The sequence below is a fragment of the Polyodon spathula genome, chromosome 14 (assembly GCF_017654505.1).
Source record: "Polyodon spathula isolate WHYD16114869_AA chromosome 14, ASM1765450v1, whole genome shotgun sequence".
Lineage (NCBI taxonomy): Eukaryota > Metazoa > Chordata > Actinopteri > Acipenseriformes > Polyodontidae > Polyodon > Polyodon spathula.
In genome coordinates, this window is record NC_054547.1 from 1,127,521 (window position 1) to 1,150,872 (window position 23,352).

A 23,352-nucleotide genomic window follows, 5' to 3' on the forward strand; every position below is an offset into this window, starting at 1 on the left:
CTGTGCATTGTGAGATATGGAAAGTGAACTGTGCATTGTGAGATATGGAAAGTGCACTGTGCATTGTGAGATATGGAAAGTGCACTGTGCATTATGAGATATGAAAAGTATAAAACTGTAGTGAGATCAAGCACGAATCTGCTTGATGGGCCAAAACAGGAGATCATGATCCAATGAGTGACAGGGTGCACCACTGGAGGAAATAGCTGAAGGAAAGCCCTTTGATTGGAGGCTGAAGGACTTGGGAGGAGCCTATCATCTCTGAGTTAAAGGGATCAGCAGGACCTCCATAAACACAAAGCTGGAAGAGTACAAACACCATGGGTTATTTTCCTTAGAAATCTTCACCTACTATCCTAATCTCTCTGCCGTACAAATGCACACTCAGATCCTGTCTGATATAATCAGCATATTCAGGAATGCTAAAAGAATGAGCAAATCTCTTTCCTCAGAAATAAGAATTTCGGTGTGTTTTGAAAAGGAGCATATGCCTGGCAACCCTGTTCAAGCACTGCATTTTCAAATAAGCTACTAAATATTAACGCTGAATTTACAGAAACCTTTCAAGACAATGCTCCCTCTTTCAGCGGTCTTGACTCCACCGCCCAGCCGGAGACAAAGCGTTGACACAGCAACCCTAAAGACAACACCCGGCCCCCCCAAGGGGAAGGAGTAGGAAGTTGGACCTGGGGGGGAGGGGGACACCTTCCCCTTTGGCTCTAGAGAAGGGCTGCCTTCAGGACAATAATAATTATGTGTGTCTATATGGCTTTTTATCATAAGTGGACATCAAAGCTCAGGGCGGATCCTCTGAGGCAGGGAGGACTCTTCACAGTTTGGACAGGAAACTTGAGAAAAGGCCACTCTGAGCCGCAGTTATTTGTGGTTTTCATGGCCCAGCCAGGGGTGAGAGATCTGGAATACTGTGAGGGAGGCTTTATAGTAATCAAGGAGAGACTAGCTTTATGTAACAAAGCAGAGGCAGGACACAAACCAGCGACCTCGCACAGCGCAAGTAAGAGTCTAAACCACAAAAAAAAAACACTGGGCTTGTCTGCATTCACCGTTCTAGAGCTTTTATCCTCATCTCATCTCACCAATGGGGGACAGAACAGAATCTGTACTGGCAGCGTGTCACGCAACACTGCTGAAGCTCTCAAATTGACACGCCAGCTGTACGAACCTTTGCACGCTGGTCAGGACACATTGTATCAAAGCCAATCAAGGGCAGTGTTCTTTAACTTCATACTCTCACTCATGCAATCTGATAGCAGAAGGTCCAGTAGTTCTGTTTGCTAATGCCTCCATTGTGTTGATAATGCTGTGGTCTGTGTTGTTACTGTAATGTTGGAATGCATTTTCTATTGTTTTGGCCATGTTACAGTTTTTGCGCTGTTTAGATTATATTATTAATGTTATTAGTTGTTATAATAATAGTTGGTTGGTGCTCACACTCTCTGAACCTGGCTGGCTCCTCTGAAGAGAACACAAAAACTTTACTGCCCTACATTACTGTAGCAGCTTTATATTACTAGACACTTTTTTTTTTTTTAGATTTAACAAAAGCTATTTGAAAACAGGAAACCAAAACAAATGACTCCAACCGCAGTCAAAAACAGTCATGTGAAGTTGTCAGGAAACCCTCCTCAGAATGACCTAGAAGTGACTGCATGGCTCTGCTCCAAGTCACTAGATCAGACAGGCCAGGGCAGTCTTTATACACACTGCGCAGACAGGCCAGGGGCAGTCTTTATACACACTGCGCAGACAGGCCAGGGGCAGTCTTTATACACACTGAGTAGACAGGCCAGGGGCAGTCTTTATACACACTGAGTAGACAGGCCAGGGGCAGTCTTTATACACACTGCGCAGACAGGCCAGGGGCAGTCTTTATACACACTGAGTAGACAGGCCAGGGGCAGTCTTTATACACACTGTGCAGACAGGCCAGGGGCAGTCTTTATACACACTGAGTAGACAGGCCAGGGGCAGTCTTTATACACACTGAGTAGACAGGCCAGGGGCAGTCTTTATACACACTGAGCAAACAGGCCAGGGCAGTCTTTATACACACTGAGCTTTATACACACTGAGCAAACAGGCCAGGGGCAGTCTTTATACACACTGAGTAGACAGGCCAGGGGCAGTCTTTATACACACTGAGCAAACAGGCCAGGGCAGTCTTTATACACACTGAGCAAACAGGCCAGGGCAGGCTTTATACACACTGAGCAAACAGGCCAGGGCAAGCTTTATACACACTGAGTAGACAGGCCAGGGGCAGTCTTTATACACACTGAGTAGACAGGCCAGGGGCAGTCTTTATACACACTGAGTAGACAGGCCAGGGGCAGTCTTTATACACACTGAGTAGACAGGCCAGGGGCAGTCTTTATACACACTGGATGGGCTAAACTACATTGAATAATTGGTTGGCCCACCAGTCAAGGCCCACATTTTACTTAATTCCATCCACATTCTCACATGGAAATGAAAAACTTCAAACATGACACAAACTGAAGCATGCCCTGCGTTTAGAACACACATTCAACCGACCTGCTGAACATTTGCATTCTATATAACACAAAATAAAAGACAAGAATCCACCCCATTTACAAGTGAAGTCCCCTGTCACACAATGTGTGGTGAGTGGTGTGACATCAAAGTTTTTCCTGTCCCATGTGTTAAAGATCAATTATCCCACAAGCATGGGTTTTAACCCATTCAGTGCCACAGTCCTCATTTGAGGACAGCCTACTTTGTAATTTTTTTGGAGCATTTTTGAACTGGCATCTACCTGTGGTGATTCAATGGTCTCTTTAATAACTATATTTTTATGAAAACTCCCCCAAACTCCAGCCGCTCGATCTCACGGCTCAGTTTCTCTCACAGCAGAAAGCTTTCCCCTCTGACGCGGTTCCTTCCTTTCCCACCCAAAAACTCAAACCTCTGCAGCAGTGAGAGAAAAGCAAGGAACCGCATTCAATTCTTACTCAACCCACTTGTATGTATTGTTTAAAGAAAAAAAGAAAGAACTGTGGGATCTCGGATGACAGATTTTTAAATGTAGAACAGCACGTAAGATCCGAGCCTTCACGCTGGGAAATATCAGTCCGCTTTTGTTTGTTATCAGACGGAAAGTTTGAGTTCTGAGTTCCTTTGGGTTACAGATCTGCTGTTGCTAATGAAGCCTCTCGGCGTGTGGGTATTGATCGGTGTTTTCTCGTTGTCAGGTATGGTCAGGGTCTTGTTTTTGTTTATTTTGTGATGCTTTGACCTATTCATCACTTGTTTGAAATATTTTTAAATGTATAAAATATATTGTACTTGTAGTCCATGCTTTGTTACATTTAATATTACCATACAAATGTAAACCATTAATTATATTATAATAATAATAATAATAATAATAATAATAATAATAATAATAATAATAATAATAATAATAATAATAATCAGGACTCAAAATGACCAGACTTAAATAATTATTTTACTAACAGCGGTTTTATTGAACAGGAACAGTAAAGATGTTCACAAGAATATGGTCCATATGTTAAATTGCTACATTTTCTCAACCACATGGTAAACAGTTTTTTTTGTTATGACTAATAACTAACAACAGCCCATAATAATCAGTCAAAAATGCATAATTCGACGGGGCTCCCGAGTGGAGCATCCAGCAAAGACGCTCTGCTTGAGTGCACGGGAGTTTGTGAGGTTGATTCCACGACATATAAACCCGTTCTCCTTTCACGCAGGGGCTGCTTTAGACACCATCCTCATCTCTAACTCTAGTGCCAACTCTGCACTGAGCTTCTTCTTGTCCTGCATCTCGGGGGAGCGGGAAGCCAGCAAGATGGAGCTGCAGATCTGGAAAGACAACAACATCTTCAAGGTCCCCAATCCACCTCAGTTTCAGTTCATTCGGGGGAGGGGTAAAGAGCTGAGAGCCACGGGCTTCAGTAAGCCACTGGACAGCCAGGGCATCTTCTACTGCAAAGCCAAGAGTTCAGCCGAGCAGACAGAAGTGGTGCTTATCAACAACAACCCAAAAGGTACCGCGCCCAGCACGTGCTGTACTGTGCATTCAGTAAATACCCTTATCAGCAGCATTGACGCTGGTCCCCTGCATGTCCCTTTTTCGCATGTTTGTTTTTTATTTTTTTTATTTTCAAGCACTGCGATGAAAGAAAAGCTAAGTGCCCTTCTTCCTGGTTTCCTATTACTTTCTGTTGTTAAGGTCATCTTCCAAAGGAATTCTGGAAGGCACAGGAAATGTTAGTGTACCAGGAAGAGCAGCCCAAGTTTTACAAATATACGGGCTGGATATTGAAATAAAATAAATCTGCATAAACCCCAACTGAACCCCCCAAAGTAGGGAAAGGTATTCCTCACAATGAGCAAGAGGCCAGTAACAGGTCAGAAAAAAGATGTAAAGCCTTCTTTTAGTTATAATGGCTAACCAAAGCCACTGTTATCACATCCCTTCTTGAAAGCAGTTTATTTGAAAGCATTGTGAGACACACAGTACCTGGTATAGCAGCCATGGAGCTCTTCAGCCAACAACCCTGCTTTCTACAGAACTGTTCTACAAGGACTGGGTCTTCCTTGCTTTTGTTTTCAGCCAAATTTCAGCCAAAGATCCTCTCGGTCACAGCGAACAAGGGAGAAACAGTGCAGCTGGCTGTGAAGGTGCTGCAGTTCCAGGAAAGAGACATCATGTGGAAGTACAATGGTGAGTAAACTCAGCGAGAGCACGCTTTGCAGCACTGAGCCTCACTGCTCTCCACTGAGGGGGGGAGAACTGAGGCGTCAGGACTTGGGAAATCTGAGTTTCAACCACTTTCACAAAACAAATTTCATGGGCCTAACAATTAAAATAAATAAATAAATAAATAAATAATAAAATTATTATTATTATTATTATTATTATTATTATTATTATTATTATTATTATTATTATTATTATTATTATTATTATTATTATTATTATTATTATTTATTATTATTATTATTATTATTATTATTATTATTATTATTATTATTATTATTATTATTATTATTATTATTATTATTATTATTATTATTATTATTATTATTATTTATTATTATTATTATTATTATTATTAGTGTTAGTAGTAGTGTTAGTATTCTTCTTTTCAGATTCTATCCCATGCTGTTGTGACTGATGCAGGTGCTGTATATAGCGTGCACACGCATGGGTACATGCATGCTCAAATGCCATTGTTATTCAGCACTATTTCTGGAGCTGTGAGGTTTCTGCTGTTCTGTTCCAATCTGCATGTGACTCCTCTTGTCTCTGCTGACTTAAGCTTCAGTTTCAGTGAGTATATTAAGGACTCCCTTTGAAAAGCTTACCGCAGTAATTCTGCAGTTTTCCCATGTTTTTCCCCGTGGTTGATCATGGTTTGCTGTGTTTTTTAATATGCTTTAGCATACCTGTCTGAGCTTTACATTGCTTTCATATACTTTGCTGTCACTGTTCTGTATTACACTTTGCTATGCTTTAACTCCGGGACACTCTTTCTTAAGTAAACTTCATGAACGGCAGATTTTGCCTTTGCGTTGCAGGTAACTACCACCACATGAGTCACGCTGGAGACATCATTAACGACACCATAGTCCTGACGATGGAGGGAGTGAAGGAGGAGAACACAGGGGTCTACAGCGCCGGCTATCTGGCTGAAAGTCCCATTTTCAGCGTCTTTCTGAGACTAATAGTCAGAGGTAACCACCAAGTCCCTTTAATTCCCAATCTGAGTTTGGTGAAAAGGCTTTACCCAGATGATTGTGAAATACTGGTATATTTCATGTAATACAATATAATTTCAACACATAAGAAAAGATGATATAAGTGCAAAACATTTATTAGTGAACAATTTTGCACAAGAGGATTAAGTAACCATATATATAACATTCAAGACAATACAATACACTACAATACAATGCACATTTCTATAGCACTATTTATCATAAAAACCATTACATTGAAAACAGTCTAATACAAACTTTAATAAAACACAAAAAAGAAAATGTGTTCTTAATTATAAAATTATAGCATTTACATAGCGCAGCTTTAGCTCCAGTGAAGGTGTGCTTGTGTTTGATTCTTTAGCTCCAGTAAAGGTGTGCTTGTGTTTGATTGACAGTATGTGAAGCTAAGAAGTGGGGCCCGCAGTGTGACCAGGACTGTCAGGAGTGCCTGAACGGGGGGGTCTGCCATGACAAAGACGGGGACTGCATCTGTCCACCTGGCTTCATGGGGAGACACTGTGAGACAGGTAAGAGGACAGAGACTGGGGTCATCATAGGGACCCAACCAGTTACATAGTTACAATGTACTTCATGTGTAATACATGTTTGCATGACATAATCCTAACCATAACTGTAAACCTAACTCTTACGTATCTCATGCAATAAGATTTTCACGTTAAGTACATTGTAACTATATATAACAACATTGTAGTAATGTGTGTGTACACATGTATTTACTGTCTAATACTCCCTGCAGCTTGCCGGTCGGGGATGTTTGGTCGTAACTGCCAGGAATCGTGCCAAGTGGAGATGGACTGCAGCGGGCTGACATTCTGCCTCCCGGATCCCTATGGCTGCAGCTGTGCCAGTGGCTGGAACGGTCCGCAGTGCAGCACGGGTGAGTACCGGACAGCGAGGATCAGGCTGAGAAAACACAGCCCTGCCTCCGTGTATGCAAGCAAGCAAGCAAAACCTGCTGAACGTTTCAGCTTGCAGTTCCTCCTCTGGTTTTTATTCACCTTTGGATTTATCATAATACAAGGCAAGGGAAAGTCTGATTTATCCACACCTGTTATTTAAGAAATGAATGAGGATTTTTATTTCATGAATAGGATATAAAATATGAACATACTACAATCCAATGGAAAATGACTTTAAAAGGAATACCTTTTTTTTTCTTGTGGTAAATAAAATAATTACTTGAAAATTGCATGACATTGCAATATAAACTTTTTATATATTGTTACCGATAGCAAGTAAAGAAATTGACAAACTTTATTAAGAAATCAAATCATTAATTAAATCTAAATTTAATCATTAATTTAATCTTAATCTAAACCTCGTTTCTGAAAGCAGTTCTCTTTGCTGTTTTCAATCACCGCAGTGCTAGTCTGGTAGCTGTGATGTTGTGTGTTGTTTTGAAAGTGCTGTTTGTTTTATTAATGCTCTCCTTTACATGAACGTTGGAAAGGATGTTAATTGTGTTAATTCTGTCTCCCCTGTGAAGCCTGTGATAAACAGTCCTATGGGCCCGGCTGTCAGCTGAATTGCGAATGCAGAAATGGAGGGACCTGCAACCCCTTCAGTGGCTGCCAGTGTCCCACAGGGTGGCGTGGGCAGCACTGTGAACAATCAGGCATGCAGCATTTTAAATCGCTCTCCTTCTTTCCATGCCAATGTGTTTGCCCGCTGAAACTGCTAACCTTCTCTGCCCCAGTGCTGCTGAGTTCCGCAGTGCCACTGCTCTGAATCTAATCCCATTCACATTCCTGGTCTACATAATACTAATTGTAATACTGATATAAGCACTTAGATTTCACTTTTATTGATAAAAGAGCTATAATTAAAAAAAAAAAAAGGTTGTATTCATGCTACAAAATGCATATTGATAATACATGCTGATGTTATCAATGATTGCTTCTCCAATCCCAGTCATTCAAAAACTATTTTTTTTTCTTCCCAGATGGTGTCCCCCAGATCTTGGACAATCCCAGTAACCTGGAGTGGAACTTGAACTCCAGCCCCAGGATCACCTGCTCTGCGTCGGGGAACCCACTGCCAGGGCACGGCAGCATTGAGCTGAGAAAGCTTGATGGTGCTGTCTTGAAGGTGAGAGTGAGGGTGAGGGTTAGAGGTAGGGGTAGAGGTAGATTAGGTAAAGAAAGTATCACAGTTCATCGATACAGGATAGATCGTTATACCCGTAGCACTATCCCTGTCCTTCTTCCTGCAGGCCACCAGCACCACCATGGAGTCCAACAAGAGCACTGCAATGTTCGAGATCAAGAGGCTGTCGAAGGAGCACGGGGGGCTGTGGGAGTGCCGCGTCTCCACCAACGGAGGGCAGGATTCACGCAAGTTCAACCTGACAGTGAAGAGTAAGAGAGGGAGTTCATTGAGGAGACAAAATACAAATTCTAAACGATCTCAGGATCGAGTCCAGATCAGAATATAAACAATCTTTTAATACGCCACAATGGAGCTGCAATATCAGTGTTACTGCATTGTTCCACAGTTGCAGCCTTCTCTGCAGTATGCATTTTTCTGCACCCCCCCAGAGGAGTTAGCGGCCCCTTCAAAACTGAGCGGCTCCAGATTTTACCTCCAGCTTCTGTTGATGAGATAATTTCTCCTAGGTCAACTTGCTTTGAGATGGCTATGGGAAAATAATTTGATTGATTGATTGAACACGATCCAAACCATTTTAAAGCCTTTGCCATAGAAATAAAAATAATAACCCTTGAGCCAGACTGCCCTTGAATTGCATCTAAAAGAGGTTCACTCTCTGCTTGTCCTGACAGCGCCGCCCTCCCCCAACACCCCTCCCAAGCTGCTGGAGAGGAGGAGCAAGCAGCTGGTGGTCCTGCCTGCAGAGACCTTCCAAGGAGACGGGCCCATCATCTCCACTAAGCTCCTATACAAACCCAAGGACAGCGGGGCCCCATGGTCCTCCATCATAGGTAAGGCTGGCAGGCAGGATGAGCGACTGAGTGCCCCGCGCCCTGAGGTCCTTGGAGTCTCTGCTCCTACTAGGAGTGCTCATTCCAAAGGTATAGAAGAGAGAAACCAAAGAAAGACTGAGCTCAGGTGTGTCCAATCACAGTCCTGGCGGGCTGTTCCAATCCAGGTTTAACAGGTAAAAAGAGAATGAACTACTTCAGGGTCTGGATGGAGGTTTAATTGGTTCCATGAAACAGTTTAGAACAGGGTTGGAAAGAAGACCAGGACTGGAAGGGCCAGCTTTGGACACCCCTGATTTAGCGCCTGCAGATGGTTGAAGCCACGATGAACCTTAAAGCACAAATTATGAGAACCAAAAACTACTCATTCATACAAGGCAGCAGTGGAGTCGTAGGTTAGATCAAGAAGACAGCTGTGTAACCTACAAATACTGAAATAACTTCAATGTTTTACCCTGGCTGCTGAACTCTAGGTGCTATTTCTGAGGCTTCAAGCCTAGTGTGTGTTTGATTGCTTTCCTTTTCTCCCCCACAGTCGACAATGAGCCCACCACTCTAGTAAACCTCAAGCCCTCCACCAGCTACCAGGTGCGCGTCCAGCTCACCCGTCCTGGAGAGGGGGGGGAGGGGTCTGAAGGACCCGAGGCCAACCTGGAAACTGACTGTCCAGGTAACTGCCAGAACTAATCCTGCCCTGGACTCAGAGAGAGGGTCGCTGTCATTATGAAGCAGTCAGTGTATATAGAGTACACTTACAGGCAACACATGCTACCCATGCTGGTGTAGTCCTGGGTTATTGTTTCCCACTATTTGATGCCGCCACCTGCCAAGTCTAATTGTTTTGCGCTTGTGGTCCTGTGACTTCACATCCATGTTTACGTGTTCCTCGCTGCCCATTGCCCTTCCAGAACCCACAGTTCAGCCGATCATCGAGTTCACCGCAGTGGAGAGCAGGAACACCCTGTCGGTAAGCTGGAGTATCCCCCTGGCCCACGGCAATGGCAACGGCTTCGTGGTGCGTCTCTTCAGCTCCTCCAACACCCTGCTGAAGGAGGTGGAGGTCCCCTCCCTGCTCATCCGCACTGCCAAGATCCCAGACCTGGAGTTCAAGCAGGACTACCGAGTGGAGGTGATGATGATCAACTGCGGGAGCCGGGGTCCGCCATCCGAGCCGTACCCCGTGCGCATCACCAGCCAGGGTAACTGCCAGCACTGCACCAAAGAGAGAACTAATGTGACTATGACCAGATTCTGAGCCAGCAGGCTCCTTATATTTCACATACAGAAGCTAATATGGTCCTGCACTAATACAACCTGGGATTTTTAAAGCCAGTGTTGGCCAGTGCAATTATAATAGTTATTTGTGTATCTCAGAGCTGATATGACAGCCTGCCCACTACTGCGATCTGTTAATTCTGATGCTCAGTCATGCACACAGTTCAGATAGTGTACATTCACTTCTGCAGTTTATTCAACCTCTTACACTGCAGTTGAAAGTCTGTGTTGAGTTTTGCATGAGTACCGTTCCAGACCCTGAAGTGTGCGCTGTCTCTGCCCCCCGCCAGGCCCCACATCCCCCCGCAACGTCCAGGCCACCCCTCAGTCCATCAGCGTGGTGCGGCTGACATGGCAGCCCCCTGTGGACCCCAACGGGGGCATCGTGAAATACATCATCGAGTACAAGCAGGTCGGCACGGGCAGCCTGCACCAGTGGGTCGACACCGACGACGGCAACAAGACCAGCAAGGACGTGACGGCCCTCAACGGCAGCACCCACTACCAGTTCCGGGTCCGAGCCAACTCCAAGGTGCCGGGGGAGTGGAGCGCCCCTGTCACTGCCTGGACGATGGGGGACGGTGGGTGTGGTTCAGTCCATTGCACACTTACTGTGTTTGTGAATGGCCCTGGCAATGAGACAGCAGAGGAGCCGGTCCTGATAGATAACCTGAGAAGGATTTATTCAAACTGGGACTGGATATTATTAGGGCATTCATTGGTTAATGTTTTATATATAACATGAGAACTTACTGTCACAATGCCTTCTTTTTCATGTTCCCATGTTCTTGTAATTATTGCCCCTTCTCTGATTCTCTTTCCATCTCCTCCCAGGACCCCCGAGTTTCACCCCGACCACACAGGAGGTGCAGGGGCTGCAGGGGGGCAATGACCAGCAGCTGATCCTGGCCATCGTGGGCTCAGTGTCGGCCACCTGCCTGACCATCGTGCTGGCCCTGCTCACACTCTTCTGCATCCGCAGGAACCTCTGCCACCAGCGCCGCACCTTCACCTACCAGTCTGGATCCGTGAGTGTGTCCCAGTGCTCAGCCGCCCCACATGGGGAGAGCAGCTGCTAACAGCAGAGCAGAGAGCCAGGGTCGCTGCAGACTGAACTGCAGGAACAACGCCCTGCTGGAATATGTGTTAAAGTGTAGTTGATGCTAATAGGTTCCAATGGGGGCTTGATTTCTAATCTGACCTGTGTTGAGAGGTGCCCTTAATTTCTAATTTGACCTGTGTTGAGAGGTGCCCTTGATTTCTAATCTGACCTGTGTTGAGAGGTGCCCTTGATTTCTAATCTGACCTGTGTTGAGAGCTGCCCTTGATTTCTAATCTGACCTGTGTTGAGAGCTGCCCTTGATTTCTAATCTGAAATGTGTTGAGAGATGCCCTTGATTTCTAATCTGACCTGTGTTGAGAGGTGCCCTTGATTTCTAATCTGACCTGTGTTGAGAGGTGCCCTTGATTTCTAATCTGACCTGTGTTGAGAGCTGCCCTTGATTTCTAATCTGACCTGTGTTGAGAGGTGCCCTTGATTTCTAATCTGAAATGTGTTGAGAGGTGCCCTTGATTTCTAATCTGACCTGTGTTGAGAGGTGCCCTTGATTTCTAATCTGACCTGTGTTGAGAGGTGCCCTTGATTTCTAATCTGACCTGTGTTGAGAGGTGCCCTTGATTTCTAATCTGACCTGTGTTGAGAGGTGCCCTTGATTTCTAATCTGAAATGTGTTGAGAGATGCCCTTGATTTCTAATCTGACCTGTGTTGAGGTGCCCTTGATTTCTAATCTGACCTGTGTTGAGAGGTGCCCTTGATTTCTAATCTGACCTGTGTTGAGAGCTGCCCTTGATTTCTAATTTGACCTGTGTTGAGAGGTGCCCTTGATTTCTAATCTGAAATGTGTTGAGAGATGCCCTTGATTTCTAATCTGACCTGTTTTAAGAGGTGCCCTTGATTTCTAATCTGACCTGTGTTGAGAGGTGCCCTTGATTTCTAATCTGAAATGTGTTGAGAGATGCCCTTGATTTCTAATTTGACCTGTGTTGAGAGGTGCTCTTGATTTCTAAACTGACCTGTGTTGAGAGGTGCTCTTGATTTCTAATCTGACCTGTGTTGAGAGGTGCCATTGATTTCTAATCTGACCTGTGTTGAGAGGTGCCCTTGATTTCTAATCTGACCTGTGTTGAGAGCTGCCCTTGATTTCTAATCTGACATGTGTTGAGAGGTGCCCTTGCTTATGCGTGAGTCTCCACCCAGGGTGAGGAGACCATCCTGCAGTTCAACTCGGGGACTCTGACCCTGACCCGTCGCCCCAAGCCGCAGTCCGAGCCCCTGACCTACCCCATCCTGGAGTGGGACGACATCAAGTTCGAGGACGTGATCGGGGAGGGCAACTTTGGACAGGTCATCAAGGCCATGATCAAGAAGGACGGCAACAAGATCAGCGCCGCCATCAAGATGTTAAAAGGTCCGAGGGCATGAGCGACCCGAAAGGGGAGGCTGGAGTTTCTCTCTTTGTGATCAGCATGTTCTGAGATGTTTCCCCATGCTTTTCCCACGGTTATACTCTCTAAACCAGAGGTGACCCTGGTCTGCCATGTGTATTCATATGCTTTACTATACCTTGCTATTCTTTACAATGCTTAGCTATGTTTTGCCATGCTTTCTGTGCTTTATTACACTTTGCTATGCTTTTACTGTTGTACATTTTTATAAGGGATAACAGAGCCTGGGAAGCTAGCAAATGTTTTTTTTTTTTTTTTTTTATGTGTAATTAACGGAAGGCAGTGCTTAACACTGAGCCTCTTGGAACCACAGCCCTCATCAGCTTTCCTATCAGTAACACAAGCACAAAAAAATCTCAACTGTTTCGTTTTCTCTCCCCCTAGAGTTTGCCTCAGAGAATGACCACAGGGATTTTGCAGGAGAGCTGGAGGTCCTTTGTAAACTGGGGCAGCACCCGAACATCATCAACCTGATCGGAGCCTGCGAGAACAGAGGTGAGCCGTCTGTCTGTCTGTCTGTATATTTGCAAAAATAGTAACTGCTAAATTTTCTTTTGTACTAAGTGACTTTGTGTAAAGATGTACTATACTATAATAATATAGATTAGAAAATAGTCTTAGTTTCCAAGTCATTAAGAAAGTCATTTTTAAAATGACTGTACGTGCTGTATGCAACAAGATGATGAAAACTGAACAAACAGCGCCTTCTAGTGGAGAGACAATTACATGTTTCTCCTCTGTTGGGCTGCAGACAGTGTATTTGCTCTTTCACTCCGGAGCAGAATGGATTTAGTAGGTATGTTGCTTGATTCTTGTTTGTTTGTTTCTTTGTTTGTTTTATGCACTTTTTAAAAGTTTCGTGAATAGAGCCAATTTTTTTTTATTGAAAATAGTTCTATTTTCCTACTTGTAAAAAGTTTGCTCTGGAGAAGAAGCAAGTCTGGCCTCGATTCATCATTTAAAAAAAAAAATAAAGACATTTTCACTTCTGTTAATGTGAATGCAAAACCAATGGGCGCCTCTTATAAAAGTTTCCCATGTTAAAAGTGCAGCAAAGTGTCATAAAGCACAGTGAAAGCATAGGTATGCTTTCTAAAACCCTGAGCGGTAAGGTAAAGCATATTACAAAACATGGCAAACCATTCTAAACTACAGTACAGTAAAGGTATAGTAGAAGCATGGAAGAAGTAAAAATACCACACAGATTTCCCAGAGTAAACCTTTCTAAGGGCGAAGCCAGCGTGACTGAGCACTAGCGTGTCCCTCTCCAGGTTACCTGTACATCGCCATCGAGTTTGCCCCCTTCGGAAACCTGCTGGACTTCCTGCGGAAGAGCCGCGTGCTGGAGACTGACCCGGCGTTCGCCAAGGAGCACGGCACGGCCTCCACGCTCACCTCCCAGCAGCTGCTGCAGTTCGCAGCCGACGTGGCCACTGGAATGCAGTACCTCAGCGAGAAACAGGTGAGCACACAGCCACCAGCGTGGAGTCCTGAATCTGAGGGGACCAAAGCACCACGAATATATACCTGTTCTTAAACAAGAATTATTATACAGATTCACATTTTAGTTGTACACTGAACACATATCTGTAGCTGTAGAGTAACACATATAATAGGTAATGCATTTATCTCATTTCTACAGGTATTTCCACAAAGTGTTTTTCAGAATGCTTTATGTGTCTGCGTGTCAGCGGCAGAACAACGTATGGGAACTGTATTGCGGCTCGACTACACGGCTGATAACGCGCTAATTAAGGGGTTTATTCCACCTGCATAATCGTGTGTCATCTTGCTTGTATGTTCGGATGTAAAATGCCATTGAGTTTCCAGCATTCTCTTCGATGTGTCGCAACAGTTTTGTTTCTGTTTTTAAAGTTCATTCACAGAGATCTGGCTGCAAGAAACGTGTTAGTCGGGGAAAATCTGACAGCTAAAATAGCAGACTTTGGCCTTTCCAGGGGAGAAGAAGTGTATGTCAAAAAGACTATGGTGGGTATTTTTCATGCATTCAGAATTGTACTGTAAGCACACAATACATCTTTAGAGGGGTTATGGTAAATGGAAACACCATATTTTTTATATACTGTAGTGTAAGAATTACAGACAAAACTTTCTTTCTTGAGGTGGCATGGTGGCAAGGTGGTTCGCTCACAGCGCCAGGGACCGGCCTAGGGGTCTGTCTGCGTGGAGTTTCCATGCTCTCCCCATGTTCGCATGGGTTTTCTCCGGGTACTCCGGTTTCTTCCCACAGTCCAAAGACATGCTGTTCAGGTTGATTGGTCACTCTAAATTGCCCAGGGTGTGGTCCCGCCTTGCGCCCTGTGTCTGATGGGTTAGGCTCCAGCTCACCGTGACCCTGTAAAGGATTAAGCAGTTAATGATAATGGATGGATAAATTACATGCCGTTCACAAAGTAATGTCGTACTCCGAACAGCAGGTGGCGGATAATGGATGGACTTTCTTTGTTTGTCTTTTTTCTTTCTGTCTTTCTTTCAAACAGACTAAACCATTGATGAGATGTCAGGGCTGCAGTTCACGACAGCTTCACTTTTTTTACTGTCTGCTGTGTTTGTGAGTTACAGCCCTGACCTCTAAATACTCACAGGAAGTCGGGTCTGTACTGTAAGCTAGTGATGCCAGCCTCCAATGCAATTAACTCTTGTGTGATCAGTGCCCTGTTAACACGGTGTATAGAACACGTTATTTATATAAATGAGTATGGGTGCGAAATCCTAATTCATTTATTCTTCATGTTTAAATTCTCTTTGTATCGTTTTCTGTGTTAGTTGTCACATCCTGGAGATTTTATTTTTTTAAACTCTGAAGTTTAAAGTTTAAGAATTTGGAAATAAATCAGAAGCCATGGTATTCACAGTCAACACAAAAAGCACGCAAAGACCCTGTAGGGTTAGTCATTTAAAACAACACACTATTATATTATTATATGCAGGTTCAATATTGAACCTCTGGCTGTTAAAGGCAACCATTGCAGCTCCTATAAGTATATGCATCATTTTTAAAATGATTTTATTGGATGATTTTAAGAATGAGTCCAATGACACCACCTTTATTTTCCAGGGAAGACTGCCAGTACGATGGATGGCAATCGAGTCTCTAAACTACAGCGTCTATACTACAAAGAGTGATGTGTAAGTAGGGCTTTCTGTCTGTGTTGCAGGTAGATACAAGCTGATATATACAGTATGAGAGATCATTTGATAGAACTTTCATTCTTTGTTTTAGACTGGTTAGAGCTTTCTCTCTTTCATTTAACTAGACCTCTCAGTCACCATAACCATACCATAGGTGTGATTTACAAAGGGGGTGTGTCCCCCTCACTTTTTTCAACAACAGGGAAATGTCCCCCTCACATTACAGCAGTACTAAAAGTTGTATTTCTCAAATAATTGCTATAATTACTAGTCAGAATAGCATTTTCCACTAGGAGCCAGCGGAAACGGAAATCGACTGAGGCAGCGTTAGTGCACAATGCATTATGGCCGATCTATACAAATATTTTCTATTTGATCACTGGGATCTGAGAGTTTTGTTTCCAGAGTAACTGCATTTCTCACCCAGTAAGTCACTCTCAGAGGCCCTGGCTGGCAGCCTGCTCAGTGGCTGAGTGCAGATTTGAACCCCAGCTCTTCTGGGCGCCAGTACTGAATGCCCTCTTTTGTATGTTCCAGGGGGTTGTTTTTTTCTGCGATTTATCGCAGAAAACATGCTTTGTACCAATAAATAAGTAAGTAAATAAACCTACTGAAGGAGACCTCCATTGTTTATAGACGTGACACTTCTTTAGCATGTAAACATGAAATCTCCCCTCGGCCTCCCTGCTTCTCTTGCTGATACAAGTCTGCTAGACGAGAGATAACATTTACCAGGAAGCAAGCATGAGAGACAGCCGCAGCTAGGTGGTCAGAAAGAGGTCTATTTATACTGTGTTGTGAACTGTTTGTGCAGCGTAATTCAGAACAAAGGAAGTGGGGGAAAAAAAACACCACAAAGATAAGGCTTAAGAGTGTCCTAAACTCGAGTCAGGACAGCGAGTCCAGCCAAGCTAGAGAAATAACAGCCCTGTATCAGGAATCAACACATTGCAGTGCTCGGATATGGCTGGTCCACACGCTGGAACGTCTTTACTGCTGTGCTTGTAATCTAGTCACTCTACTGTCAAACAAGCAAACAAACAAACAACATGTTCGTATCATAACTGGAGTCATTAGTTAAGATAACACTTGTTTTGTGATTGATGGCACGTTTATGGCATCTTCTGTGTCTGTTACAGACGTCAAGATTGAATAATAACTATAAACATGCAGTGACTGTGTTACTGCTGGGAGATTAAAAACACAGCTAAAGAAACCCCAAAAAATCAAGACTTGAGATTGTTTTTGTTTTGTTTTTCCTGTGGGGTACAGTATGTGTGTAAAATAGGGTTAGAATTCTATATACCGCCAGTCATGTTGAGTAAAGAATGGAAGGAGGAGCGTTTAAAAAAACAGCCTTCTGCACATGTAACATTTTAACAGAATCTTTGAAAATGTTTTAAAGTACATGTATTCTTATTTTGAATTAAAGGTATGGCAATTTTCTTTCATTACAAATTCTTGTATTTTCTTTCTCAGGTGGTCTTTCGGAGTGCTGCTGTGGGAGATTGTAAGCTTAGGTGAGCACATTTCTAGCTTCCTTTCAGACACCAGCAGTGAACCCACAAGCCCAGTGAGGTTTGAGACAGACACTCACAAGCCCAGTGAGTGAGGCTTGAGACAGACACTCACGCTCACAGCCCAGTGAGTGAGGCTTGAGACAGACACTCACGCTCACAGCCCAGTGAGTGAGGCTTGAGACAGACCCTCACGCTCACAGCCCAGTGAGTGAGGCGTGAGACAGACCCTCACGCTCACAGCCCAGTGAGTGAGGCGTGAGACAGACCCTCACGCTCACAGCCCAGTGAGTGAGGCGTGAGACAGACACTCACGCTCACAGCCCAGTGAGTGAGGCGTGAGACAGACACTCACGCTCACAGCCCAGTGAGTGAGGCGTGAGACAGACACTCACGCTCACAACCCCGTGAGTGAGGCGTGAGACAGACACTCACGCTCACAGCCCAGTGAGTGAGGCGTGAGACAGAAACTCACGCTCACAGCCCAGTGAGTGAGGTGTGAGACAGACACTCACACTCACAGCCCAGTAAGTGAGGTGTGAGACAGACACTCACACTCACAGCCCAGTGAGTGAGGTGTGAGACAGACACTCACAGCCCAGTGAGTGAGGCGTGAGACAGACACTCACAGCCCAGTGAGTGAGGCGTGAGACAGACACTCACAGCCCAGTGAGTGAGGCATGAGACAGACACTCACACTCACAGCCCAGTGAGTGAGGTGTGAGACAGACACTCACACTCACAGCCCAGTGAGTGAGGTGTGAGACAGACACTCACAGCCCAGTGAGTGAGGTGTGAGACACTCACACTCACAGCCCAGTGAGTGAGGTGTGAGACAGATACTCAAACTCACAGCCCAGTGAGTGAGGTGTGAGACAGACACTCACACTCACAGCCCAGTGAGTGAGGCGTGAGACAGACACTCACGCTCACAACCCCGTGAGTGAGGCGTGAGACAGACACTCATGCGCACAGCCCAGTGAGTGAGGTGTGAGACAGACACTCACAGCCCAGTGAGTGAGGTGTGAGACAGACACTCACCAGTGCTAATCTCACCCACCAGCTCACTGCTGTGTAAAACAAAAACGTTTCCATGGTATGGATATCTGGAAAATAAGTGCTGATTGTCTCTGCACCCCAAAAATGACTTTGAAAATTCCACAAAAAATCATCTTTTCCAGTCCAGCCATGTCTCTAATTATGCAATTGAACCCGATTCCTTGACCCCCTTAAAGCACGCGGATGATTTACCTGTACCTGTTAGCCCAGGACTAGAACAGCACTCCTGGATGGAGCTGTAGAGCAGGTCTCGTTGGGATGGGGCTAGCTGTGGAGTGGTGGCGAGTGTTTAAACCCTTTGGTCCTGTCCTGCTCCAGGTGGCACTCCCTACTGCGGGATGACCTGCGCTGAGCTCTATGAGAAATTACCACAGAGCTACAGGATGGAGAAGCCAAGGAACTGTGATGATGAGGTGTAAGTACAGCACAGCAGTGATCATCTCTATCGTGTGCTCCTTTATTCATGTTTCCAGTTTCAGGTGTGTCAGTGTCATTGGTGCAGGCAGCAGCCAATCGCCATGCTGCAGAGTGTCTAGGTGTTCAGCGAGCCAAGCACTGTCACACACCTGTGAGCACCGTGATTGGCTGGGAATGATGTAATGCATTTGTAATTGCAGATACGAGCTGATGAGGCAGTGCTGGAGAGACCGCCCCTACGAGAGGCCCACCTTCGCTCAGATCTCAGTGCAGCTGAACAGAATGCTGGAAGCTAGAAAGGTATGCAAAATACATAGGAAATATACTGCAGATGTCAGTATTCATAGGTAGATTGTAATTTTTATCTCAGTTATATTCTTCAATATTTTGCACGTATATGTTTCTAAAAAACATCAGGTTTAATCATTAGTGTTTACACAGTAGCGCAGGTCAATTGCATTCATTTGACCATGCAGATGCAATATTACACTCACGCTGGTGGAGCGAAAGACGGACCGTGCCTTTTCACATGTTTCATATTTCACTGAAACACAAACATCACAGGAACCTTGGGGCTTCTCAGAATGAAACGAGATGCATTTTCAGACAGAGCCTAAATTGTGGTTGCCATTTATCATGGGGTGCGCTTGAGAACCAACTCTGGCAAGCTATCAGGGCTGTGCAGGCAGGAAGCTAACGCGGACACATTTATTATTTAAGATGTCCAGCATTTCATACAGTATGTACAGATATGATATCGGCATATCATTGATATGCCCTATTTGGGAAGTTGGCTCTTTTGAGCAAAACATTATATACCATTTTATTTCGATTTTTTAAAAATCAGTTAGCTTACTGCAAAAACATAAATCTGTAGGAAAAGCCAGTGGAAGTAGGGAAAGCAGAGTAAAGCAGTGGTGAGCATAAATAACCACCAGAGTACAGTCAAGCCTGATAAAAAAGCACAAGGCAACACACTGTACATTCACATTCTAAGCTTAGGATAAACACAACAAGTTGCAGTTGTGCCGCGCTCCGTGTTTAGATGGGCGTATCTTGTGCTGTCAGACCTCATACAGGAGGCAGTGTGGTCCAGTGGTTAAAGTCCAGGGCTTGTGACCAGAAGGTCCCCGGTCCAAATCCCACTGCTGCCACTGACTGACTCACTCTGTGACCCTGAGCAAGTCACTTAACCTCCTTGTGCTCCATCCTGCGGATGAGATGTTAAACCAATGTTGTAAGTGACTCTGCATATAATGCACAGTCACAGCCTACTTCTGTAAAGCACTTTGTGATGGTAGTCCACTATGAAAGGTGCTATATAAAAATAAAGATATTATTATTATTCCTGTTCTCTGTCCCCACACTGCAGGCCTACGTGAACATGGCTCTGTTTGAGAACTTCACCTACGCTGGAATTGATGCCACCGCAGAGGAGGCCTGAGCTGGGTCCCACTGGACTCCTCCAGACCATCCCACACTTTCCCATTTAAACCAGGAGCCTACCACTGCCACGCTGCTGGACTCCTCCAGACCATCCCACACTTTCCCATTTAAACCAGGAGCCTACCACTGCCACGCTGCTGGACTCCTCCAGACCATCCCACACTTTCCCATTTAAACCTGGAGCTGACCACTGCCATGCTGCTGGATCATCGAAAGGTGATAAGAATCTTTAAGAAGAACAGCAGCAAAAAAAAACCAAAACAAAAAAATATTCACAAAGACTGAACTTTATAACGTGTTGAAAAGAAGAAAATGGAGTTCCTTTATCTGCAGGTGGTGTAGCGAGCCATTCTTTAATGATGGAGCGTGATGCTTCCTGTCATGAGATATCGTGATAGACGAGTATATCGTGATACATGAGTAAAAGCAATAAGATACTTGTAATCCTCCAAAGGCTATCGGATTGATGAAGAAATAAAGAAAAAATGTATAGCTATTGTAAGAAAACATGTCCATCATATCCCATCATTACTGACCGTTTGATTACATAGAAAGTAGCCCACCAGGAACATGACAACCATGGCAACATATATCACACCAGGACTGTACTGTTACACCACTATCTGCTGCATTTGTAAACCAGAAGAACTTACAAACTAGGAGAACTATTGCAGAATAAAGTGACAGTGCTACGTGAGACAGGCCTGATACAAAAGGCAGACTGAGAAAGGAATGACACCACAATTCACTTCTGCATGGGGCTGGACCTGCTCTGGATTGGAGCCGGTGTGCGTGCGTGCGTGCGTGCGTGCGTGCGTGCGTGCGTGTGCCGTGCGTGCCGTGGCGCGCGCCCGCCCGCCCCGCGGGCGGCGGGCGCGCAGGTTAACTGGGCTGGTCCAGTCTTTCTTCCCGTGGTTAGAGATGACAGCCAGTGTAACTGGAGTGAATGATGTTGAGGCACTTAATGGCCTGCTTGTATACTGTAGGACGCCGAGCTGCAGTGCTCTCTTGCCACAGTAACAGCTGTACTCTTGTACTGTATTTAACTGTAGCATCTGTGTATCCAAGATACAATTCACTTAATGTTAAGTGTCTTGCACTGACATTCACATAAGAGATGTATACTTAAGGTGTGTTTTATCATTTAAACCAAAGACTTGCAAGTATAAGCCTGTGATGACAGGACGAATCACATTTAAAGATATTATTTGGGTTATTACCTGGCACAGCCTTACTTTAATGTACCACAATGTGTCTTAATAAATCTGCAGTGCGTGGCCCATTTGTGGCCCCATGTATGTACACCGAATAAACAGAAATGCATCCAGACTGTAAAAGGTTAATGGGAGAACTTGCTGCGGATGTTTTCTCATAACACCCCCCCCCCGGGTTGCTCAAGTGTCAAGATCGTAAGAACACATTTCACACTTTAAGAATCCTGCGGTCTGTGAGTTGTGAACACTTTTCCCCTGCTGTGCCTCACTGGTCTGCCACAGTGTTTCCTCATGCCCTGGCAGCAGCAGCAGGCTTGGGGGTGCTCTCTGAAACAAATCCAGATGAAGAAGCGCAGCGAGGTTCAGACCACAGCCTCTCCCCTAACTCTCAGGACAGGCTCAGGTCCTACAGCTTCACAGCGTCTCCCCTAACTCTCAGGACAGGCTCAGGTCCTACAGCTTCACAGCCTCTCCCATAACTCTCAGGACATGCTCAGGTCCTACAGCTTCACAGCCTCTCCCCTAACTCTCGGGACAGGCTCAGGTCCTACAGCTTCACAGCCTCTCCCCTAACTCTCAGGACAGGCTCAGTGTCCTACAGCTTCACAGCCTCTCCCCTAACTCTCAGGACAGACTCAGGGTCCTATGGCTTCAGAGCCCAAGTGTCTGGCCCCTGCTTGCAGCTGGTGCTCCCCTCTTCTCTCTCTCCCTGCCTGCCTTGCTCACACTCTCTGCCCAGCAGCCACTGCCAGTAAATGCCCCTGTTTTGAGAGTCTTGCTTATAAAGGTTTTCTGCGGTGTACCAGAGCATGCAGAAAGCACGGTAAAATACAGACAAGTGGAGAAGTAGAGTAAAAACAAACATGGTAAACCACAGTAAATGCATACGGGAAGCATGGTGACTGCAAAACAACCAAGCAAGAGCCTCCTAAAATAAATACATTTCAATGAAGACATTTGCATTGTGGCAGAACTGGCAAAGGAAACGTATCTAACTAGTTTGTACACTATGAGAATCTCAGGAGTGCTCTATTAATATTTTAGTAAAACCAGGAATAGATCAAACTGCTACACAGTGGGAGTCTTATTTCAGCACGGGTCACCTGATGGCAGAGATGTAGGGGGAGGAGAACATCTCATCCAGGGCCTCCATCACGTGGCTCAATGCCACCAGCCCCGAGCCGCTACGCGGGCTGGACAACTCGCAGATCTCCGTGGCTCTGATGCAGATATCCAGGCACTGCCACACACCCCCAGACAAGCTGCCACCTGCGGGAGAGGACAGAGCAGGGTCAGGGAGAGGACAGAGCGGGGTCTCGAAGACTTGAGGAGGGGGAAGGCAAATGTCAAATGCATCACTCTTGTGGTCACTTACTCCAGATGACTGCCAACACCCTTTCTTTATCATTTCTTTTACATTTAACCTTGTGGCTGGTCAAATTATTATCTATTATCATATTATCTTATATCTGGTGATGCACACACATTGTGCTGGAGGAATTATTTTACTAGCTGCCTACTGCCGACTGCCGACACAGCCTGATGTTTTAAAGTGTGCCTGTGAGCACTCATTTAATGTACGAGTTAGATGAACAAACAGTGCATGTTTACAGTGTGCAGAATCAGGTTACATTTCATATACAACGACGCATCAACTCAATCTAACTTGCAAAGAATGAATACAATCTTAATACTGCATGAAAAAGTCTTGCCATACCACAACACTGCGGTAAAGTGAAATAAAACGTTAGATACTGAGATGCAGCCTAGAACACAGAAATGCTATCGCAGTGGAAAAATAAAATAAAAATACTTTAATAATCTTCAAGTATACTAACTACAGCAGTTAGTATACAGGAGCACGTAACTCAACTCCAATCACGCAAACAAATCGAGTATAACTTAATAACCGATTTGTGAGTTAGTTACACGTCTAACTTTCCTAAAGTCCGTCCTTGCTGGACAACACGCTTCCCGCGGCAGCAACACTGCGGACTGTGACGTTTCAGGAGGCGTGTCGAGTGAGGTCA

The 23,352-nt window shown here is 44.9% G+C and overlaps 1 protein-coding gene and 1 long non-coding RNA gene across 5 annotated transcripts; one reads left to right on the plus strand and one right to left on the minus strand.

The window, feature by feature from the left end:
• The first annotated feature begins 2,899 nt into the window (after positions 1-2,899).
• On the plus strand, positions 2,900-20,600 carry LOC121326949 (tyrosine-protein kinase receptor Tie-1-like). Of its 3 annotated transcripts, none has more exons than XM_041270614.1 (24): positions 2,900-3,233; positions 3,759-4,055; positions 4,625-4,735; positions 5,593-5,748; positions 6,171-6,302; positions 6,533-6,673; positions 7,283-7,411; positions 7,739-7,884; positions 8,009-8,153; positions 8,577-8,735; positions 9,271-9,405; positions 9,644-9,934; positions 10,301-10,591; positions 10,845-11,038; positions 12,269-12,479; positions 12,901-13,011; positions 13,788-13,978; positions 14,392-14,505; positions 15,596-15,666; positions 17,149-17,189; positions 18,564-18,660; positions 18,863-18,962; positions 20,035-20,133; positions 20,198-20,600. In XM_041270614.1, exons 1-23 carry the CDS (start codon positions 3,185-3,187, stop codon positions 20,104-20,106), a joined length of 3,384 nt encoding a protein of 1,127 aa, XP_041126548.1. In that variant the 5' UTR covers positions 2,900-3,184; the 3' UTR covers positions 20,107-20,133; positions 20,198-20,600. The 3 variants fall into 3 exon arrangements, 2 of the variants coding, with proteins under 2 accessions (XP_041126548.1, XP_041126549.1); XR_005951517.1 differs by having other exon boundaries at positions 2,901-3,233; positions 20,035-20,160; positions 20,225-20,600; XM_041270615.1 differs by lacking the exons at positions 2,900-3,233; positions 3,759-4,055 and adding an exon at positions 5,164-5,344 and having other exon boundaries at positions 4,647-4,735; positions 20,035-20,600.
• LOC121326966 lies at positions 14,832-23,312 on the minus strand. Of its 2 annotated transcripts, none has more exons than XR_005951518.1 (3): positions 23,136-23,312; positions 22,426-22,591; positions 14,832-14,872 (listed from the first exon to the last, which is right to left on the minus strand). It is a non-coding gene; the product is annotated as an uncharacterized LOC121326966 (long non-coding RNA). The 2 variants fall into 2 exon arrangements; XR_005951519.1 differs by lacking the exon at positions 23,136-23,312 and adding an exon at positions 23,040-23,126.
• Positions 23,313-23,352: the final 40 nt, after the last annotated feature.